The sequence below is a fragment of the Echinops telfairi genome, unplaced genomic scaffold (genome assembly GCF_000313985.2).
Source record: "Echinops telfairi isolate 266 unplaced genomic scaffold, ASM31398v2 ScPeMD7_7400;HRSCAF=8409, whole genome shotgun sequence".
In the NCBI taxonomy this organism is placed as follows: domain Eukaryota; kingdom Metazoa; phylum Chordata; class Mammalia; order Afrosoricida; family Tenrecidae; genus Echinops; species Echinops telfairi.
The window spans coordinates 24909723-24917482 of NW_022111300.1; the positions used below are offsets into that span (position 1 = coordinate 24909723).

A 7760-nucleotide genomic window follows, 5' to 3' on the forward strand; every position below is an offset into this window, starting at 1 on the left:
GCCTTTGCAGTGGGCCGTAGTTCAGCATTTCTTCTCTGTGCATTTCCAGGGTGTAGACTGATTTAAGTTTGGACCTGCTGCCCATTGTTCCATTGCCTCAGGAGGACCCAGAAACCCAAACTCTTAGTCAAAAATGGGTGGATAAGAAGTGAATCAACTTCATAACCTCACCAAATAGTTTGAAATCATTCCTGACACAAATGAGTCTGGCCCCACCCTTTTGTGGTCCTTTCTCTAGCCTCCTTCAGTGATGCCTGCTTCCTTTGTGTCCTGGTCGGGTCAGACTCTCACAAAACTGTCCATTCTAATGGGAGTCTTGTTCATCACTCCTTGAAATATCAAAAGAAGCCAATGCTATGCTTAGGAACGTTGTACATCAAGAGACTGGGATCTTGGGGCCTCATTTGAACTTTCTGAGGTTCCTCCAACATCAACTTAAAGTTCAATCAGTTTGATGTGACGACTTTGAGTTTGGTGTTTAAGGCGCTATGAAATAAACATCAATACAATGCTGGCTCTTGTTTCATTTGAACTATTTAGCCCTCTAGGGCAGACTCAGGCAAATCCAGAAATTTGAGTTTTATCGATTACTGAATTTTAAAGAAGGACTGGAGTTATGGATTCAGGGATTCTGACTTATAGGGGGGAAAAAGAAGAAAAGAAAAAAGAAAGAGAGAAAAAGTCATACTTCAAACTTACAGTGAACAGAGCAGGCTCCTCATCAGCATTTCCTGAGCCATCTCTCCAGTTAAAAGTTGCCCCCATTGGAAGTCAGTCTTCAGTTTGTCTCTAGTCTTCCTGAATTACAGGTTGCCATGGTTACAATGACTTGTCGAAATGAACTTCCTAATTGCTGCATATTGCATATAAACAGCTGGATTCCCTCTTTCAATTTCACTCTGAAACAATGAAGGCCCAAGAAAATGGCCTTATATTTGAATCATTGACATGCTAAAGACCATTACACTAGGAGGAGCCTCTCTACAAAGGGGAACTTGAAGAAATGATAAAGTCACACACACACCCCATTCCTAGGCCCTCTACATGTAAATGAATGTGAAAGGCAGATGTGTGGTTCCATATGCATCAAATCAGCCTATCTGAAATGAGGAAAGTGTCCATCTTTACAGAGACTCATGTATCCAACTCTTGTTATTTTTCAGGGTTTGGAAGCGAAATCCCAGAGTTTCCCATGCAAGGTCAATGAAGGGAGAAGAAGGTATCAGATTTGGATTTCCAGAACAACCTGATACAGTGAATTTTGCTCTTGTCTGGTGTGCTTGGATTTGGTCTATGCTATTGTGTATGGAAACAAATCCAGGAAGACTTATATGTGTGTAAGAGACAGCTTTATATCAAAGAATAATTATATATTAAGAAACAACCCAGCCCAGTCCAGATCAATTCCATAAATCCGATATTAGCCCATATGTCCTATACCAGTCTATAAACTCCTCTTCAGAGTCAAGCAACACATGCAATGGCACCGAATACAAAAAGATCACAGGCCAGGGGGTGGAAAGTCTTGTGGATCCAGTGGAGGTGGAAGCATCTCAGTGCTGGCATGGGTCTCCACGTGGCTCCTCCAGTTCCAAAGTTCTGGCTCCATCAGTGTAGCTCCATGTGGCTTGTCAGCAGGAATGTCTCGCAGAGAGAGTGTGTCCAGCCTCCAGGGAGGTATGAATGAGTGCCCAGAATCCTCATGAGAAGTCCATGTGCACACAGAGGCCTCATTGGCTATGACCTGATTTACAGGCTACACTGTCAAATTGAGAAGAAATTATGTAACTGCCATAGCTATGAATCAGCTGTGTGACTTCCCAGTGTATTTAATCCAGCACTCACGTTCATGTCTGTTATCAAGGGAGTTGTTTTAAAAGGTTATCTGTGTATATTCCTGCCACTTAGTCTTTCTGTAATACTAGTGGCAGTTGAGTCGTGGTGATTTGTAGCTGTCTCAAATGCCAAAGTGAAGGCTGTGTTGCTTCAGTGGTGGAATTCTCCATTCTTAACCAGGAGACCCAAACTTGACTCTTCGTCAGTGCATCTTAGGTGCTACCACCTCCCAACTGTCCACTGTCTGTGTTTCTCAGGTGTTGCTATGATGCTGGACACGTTTCAGTGGAGTTGTGAGGCTAATGACTAACAAGTATAATATGGTGATCCAAAAATCAGCCATGAAGACCTAATGGATCCCAATGGTGTGATCCATAACCAATCAGAGGGATGGCGCAGAACCTGGGAGCATTTCCTTTCATTGTACATGCGGTTGCCATGAGTTGGGAAGCACCCCAAGGGTTGTGAACAGCAACAGTTTGATCAAATGCCCTGCTCCTGGTTTATTAAGTCTTTCCTTCTGTACTCTGGTTTTGGACAGTGTAAGACATGACAAAATAATAATTTATGAATTATCAAGGGTTCATGAGTGAGGGGAGCGGGGAGGGAGGGGAAATATGAGGAGCTGATACCAAGGGCTCAAGTAGAAAGCAGATGTTTTGAGAATGATGGCGGCAACAAATGTAAAAATGTGCTTGACACAATAAAATGATTTTTTAAAACGTCCTTCAAAGTAAAATAAAAGTGCTATGAGAAAGGGGAGAGCTGAAAGATTGATAACACCCCCCAAAAGACTGACCTGATCAAAGTAGTTAATACCATAATGCAGGGTGGAGGCTGAGGCACAGAGGGCGATAACGTGTGTGTGTGTGTGTGTGTGTGTGTGTGTGTGTGTGTGTGTTTTTGAAGGGAAGATTTACTGAAGATTGCCAATGTCTTGGAGGTTTACAGAGGACTTATGTCAGCACCTTGGGCTCATGTGGTCTATAGAGGACTCGAAGGAGGAACCCGACCCCCGAGGAGGTATTAAAACGGGGTGAGGAGACTCCTCTCACTTGAGGAGGGTGTTTCCCCATGTCTTTCTTGCCATTCGAGTTGTTGCCTCTCTCTGGGATGAAGCCTCATCATGCTCCCAAGGAAAGTATCACAGAGAAAAGCAATGCTGCTCAGGTGATCATTTTAAGAAACTGAAGTAAGAGCCCTAGGCCCCGTACTGCTCTTAATGGGGAGTCCATCCCAGTGTCTGCTCTGCCGCGTCCATTCTGCTCATGCAGCCTCAGGGGGAGCCTCCACCCTTTCAGAGTTAAGCAGCCAGCCCCCTCACCCTGTGCATAGTAGGCTGCATCCTCCACAAGGTGAGCCTGGTTTCAAAAGTGGCCTGCAATTTAAAAGGCCCTTTGCCTCCTTCTCCTGAGGGTGTCTCTGTCCCCTTCACAGAGCCCACAGGTTATTCTTTCAGAAGAAAAATAAGTAGGCAGATGAAAATAAACAACAAAGAACAAAAGCAACGACAAACACATAAGCAAAAACCTTCTTTCAGCCCTCTTGCCCTCACGAGGGCTCAGGAGGCTGTCAGTGACCCATCCTTCTTTCCCTTAATTGAAGGGTTTTTGGAATACTTGATACAGCCAGTTTCATCCTTGATTCCCTCACTGTTTTCACCTGGTTGCTTTATGCAGAGAAGCCCTTTCTAGATCATTTCCTTGAATGGTTCCCCTTCATCTCAACTGTTGCTGTAGTCTTTGTCACTGTTTGTATCTTCTCATAATGCGACTCCCTAAAAACCACCTCTATCCCTGGTAAATTTTAATTCAGGGCCAGCATGTTCCAGTTTCATCTTTAATAATGTCTTCCCCCAAAAAAACATGTTTTGGGGGGCAATCTTTTGAATTTTAGATTTTTCTTCAGTGGACCAAGCATTAATAGCTATTTGATGGTTGTTTGATTTTTCGGTTAGCCTTCAAATTTTGGTAACTACTCTGTTTGGATACATACTCATTTGTCAAATGACTTATTGAATATCTACTGTGTATTAGAAATCGTCGTAAAAAATACCAAATTTCATCAAAAGTTATCTGATTTAAGAACAAAGATAAATAAAACAGAGTGACTCAAATAGAAGAGATGGATGAATTTGCTAACAAGAGCTCCCTGAATTTCTACCACTGTTTCTAAAACTTCTGGTATTATGAATTAAATTGTTTCCCACCCTTAAGGTGTGTTGCCAAGGGAGGACTAAGTGATCCAAAATTGGTGGCAAGGAGGGTGTGTGAGGCCTGGTAGAGATTCAGCAAGGGCAATGCAACCAAGAGAAATTACAGAAACCCAAATGACGGCTGAGCATGATAGTGGGACAAGAGGAAAGTAAATGGAAATAGAGAAAAGAACTATGAGGCAAAGGGAATTTATAGAGGACTAAATATAGGCATCCACATATGTAAATATATTTATATAGGATGGTGGGGAAATAGAGCTACATGCATATATTTATAGGTTTAGAATCAAGGCAGAAGATGGACATTGGACCTCCACTCAAGTACTTACTCAATGCAAGAACACTTTTTTCTATCAAATTGGCATTCCATGATGCACACCTTTCTGACATGATCGCTGAATACAAACATGTGTGTAAGAAAATGTGGCGAAGAAAGCTGATTGTGCCCAGCTATCAAAAGATATAGCATTTGGAGTCTTAAAGGCTTGCAGGTAAACGAGCAGCCATCTAGCTCAGAAGCAACAAAGCCCACATGGAGGAGGAAACACACCAGCCTGCGTGAACACGAGGTATCAAAGGATCAGGTACCCGGCATCAAAGAACAAAAATCATATCATTGTAAATGAGAATGAGTGCAGAGTGGAGACCCAAAGTCCATCTGTAGGCAACTGGACAGCCCCTTACAGAAAGGTCATGGGGAGGAGACGAGCCAGTCAGTGTGCAGGGTAGCAGCGATGAAAGATACAACTTTCCACTAGTTCTTAAATGCTTCCTCCCTCCACTATCATAATCCCAATTCTACCTTACACATCTGGCTAGACCAGAGGATGTACATTGGTACAGATAGAAACTGGAAACAGGGAATCCAGGACAGATGATCCCTTCAGGACCAGTGGTGAGAGTGGCCATACCAGGAGGGTGTAGGGAATCTGGGGTACAAAGGGGGAACTGATTAAAAGGATCTACATATAACCTTCTCCCTGGGGGATGGGCAACAGAAAAGTAGGTTAAGGGAGATGTCGGACAATGTAAGATATGAAAAAATAATAATAATTTATAAATTATCAAGGGTTCATGAGAGAGGGGGAAGCGGGGAGGGAGGGGGAAAATGAGGAGCTGATACCAAAGACTCAAGTTGAAAGCAAATGTTTTGAGAATGATGATGGCAACAAATGTACAAATGTGCTTGAGACAATGGATGTATGTATGGATTGTGATAATTGCTGTATGAGCTCCCAAGAAAATTATTTGGAAAAAAAAAGACGTGCTGCAATCATAATTCCTCTATATGTAGATGTAATCCAGTTTCAGAATATGGTTTTCTGTGTTTTGTTAGTGAGGTCATACCAGTGTAGGGTGGGTCCTGAACCTAATCATTTATGAAAGTAGAACAGACAGAGAACAACGTATATGCATAGGTGAGAGAGAAAACACATGAAGATATCTATAACCCAAGGCATCAAGGAATGCTGTTCAAGGACTGCTACCAGTAAGGAATGAGTGAATAAGACCAAGCATGTTTTGAACCTCTGGCCTCCAGAACTGTAGGAAAATAAATTTCTGTGCTTCCAAAGTCCTGGTAAAATTAGGTAAATAAGACTAAACAATTTTCTCCAGGTTTGCATTTCTAAACCAGAAGGAAGTCTCTGGATTTATTGGAGGAAATCGGGAGCAGGACAGAGACTAGAACATATTTTCCTGGACTTCATTTACAAGGCTGTGCTAAGGAGCACAAATGATCTATATGGATAGAGAGCCTCTGACTAAAAGTATTTCACATATTCTTTTAGAAAAATAAAGCTTGCTTCTGTCTGAAGACAATTCAGAAGACTGCCAGTTGAAGTAGAGGGGGATAGAGGGAAGATAGAGGACAGGACTTTGTGTGGCAGAACGCCCCATTTCCCTACCCCGAGTAATCCTTATCCACTCAACCAGGCTGTCATTTCTGCCTCTGTGCCCTCCAGAGCAAATTCAGTCAGCACAGTGACATTTTAATAATAATACTTTGTACTTATACAGCACCTGTCAGCCAATGATCTCAAAGTACTTCCCCTGAGATTAACTCATTCATCCTCACAAGGATAAGTGACTTTCCCAAGGTCATAGAACACTGAATGTCATGGGAGAGGGTGAGTCTGATCTTCCACTGCTCACATCCCACCTGTGAATGCTATCCACCTGCCTTCCCCCTAGAGATGCACTGCTGACATCGACCGAACCCACAAACCCACAATGAGTCTGAAAACTTGTGCTTCGGCCTCCCACACAAATCTCTTCTGGTCAATCAGTTCAGTCCCCAGACACCTCTGTTTCGTTACCCCACTCCAATCACCGGCAAAGCAAACGTTTCAAGGATGGGGCAAGAATGATGGACCTGGCCTCTTGACTGCAGGGATGTCCTGGGTTTGTTGCGTGGGTGTGGCTGTGGGGGGTGGTACAGCTGGAACTCAATCTGCTTAGCAAGGTTTTTGTGAGCAGGTGGAGTAAGAGCTTGGCTAAATACTCAAAGACAGCCGCATCCTCTGTTTGCCCTCAAGGCAACAGTCCACACCAAGAACAGGGGTTTGCACACAAGGATGTCCCAGTGGTACAGGCACAGAAGCAGGGGCCTTGGACAATTTTTGATCATGAATATTGGGGCAGCCTCTAGGAAGAATGTCTTCCTAAATAGCTCAGTTCATAACAGTCAACTGGGGGCCTCACAGGCTGGATCACATTATTGCATAATGCCACAGTTTCTAGGTGATGAGTCAAAATGCAAGCATAGGGGCTTTGACCTAAGTACATGATGTGAGAGATACTGAATTGACCATATTCAAATTCAAATTCAAACACATTTTTAAAACATGTTCCTACAGGAGCAGAGAAGAAGATTTGGGAAGCATCTGATTTAACTCCCAGCTGACAGGCTAGGGTCGTGGTTGCTGGCAGCCTGGTGGAAAACACAAGGGATGAGTTTAACAGGGAGTCTAACTACTTCATAGCAGGTCAGAGATTCTAAAGACTTCCCTGCATCTTTGGAGACTAATTCAAGCACCAATGTGAGCTAGAGTCTTCTGAAGGAGTGGGGGGTAGAGTGTGAGGAGGGGGCAAGCTTTTGTACAGGCATCACATTTAGCTCCCCTTAAAAATGACTGGTTCATGAAACGTGCTTTAGAAAACCTTTGACAGATTCATCTCACTACAAAAATGAACAGAATCTCTGGAGTCTGAAGGGATTTGGACTTGAAGATACTCCCGTCATCAGGGGGTTATGTTGAGCATTCTGTCTACAGAACTGTTTCAAATCGGCAGCGGTCTGGGAAAACTTTCCACAGTTGAGACTAGCCTGCAGCCTACACTGCTGTGCCACTTTCCTCACAGTGCCTTTAACCTGGGAGAAGCCAAACATGGAAATCAAGAGAGTGAGGTGGGTGATTCTGCTTATTCTAGGCTCTTACCATGGAGGAAGAGCAGGCCTGACAGGTCCGAGGTACTGGGTGACATCTCCTGCTCCCTTTGCCTCTAACGCAAGCATGTCTTTACACAGGTGTAAAGAAAAAACTAGCTGACCACCAAAGGGTCGTGATTCTCAGTGCTGACAGATATGCAGAGAATGTGGTCATGGCAAGTCATTACAAACACCAAGCAGTGACCAGCAAGTGATTTAGAAAATACACTTAGAGAGTTCAGAAGAAATGCCAAGTCACCCAGTGTTAGTGCTGTCCAA

At 43.5% G+C, this 7760-nt stretch overlaps 1 protein-coding gene across 1 annotated transcript; it reads right to left on the bottom strand.

Moving 5' to 3' along the window:
• Nucleotides 1–7232: 7232 nt before the first annotated feature.
• Nucleotides 7233–7442, bottom strand: LOC123522387 (guanine nucleotide-binding protein G(I)/G(S)/G(O) subunit gamma-5-like). The gene has a single exon (XM_045296103.1). It carries the CDS (start codon nucleotides 7440–7442, stop codon nucleotides 7233–7235), a length of 210 nt encoding a protein of 69 aa, XP_045152038.1.
• Nucleotides 7443–7760: the final 318 nt, after the last annotated feature.

Coding starts and splice junctions, on each gene's coding strand:
- LOC123522387 (XM_045296103.1), bottom strand. CDS start 7,442: ATGTTTGGCTTCTCCCAGGTTAAAGGCACTGTGAGGAAAGTGGCACAG.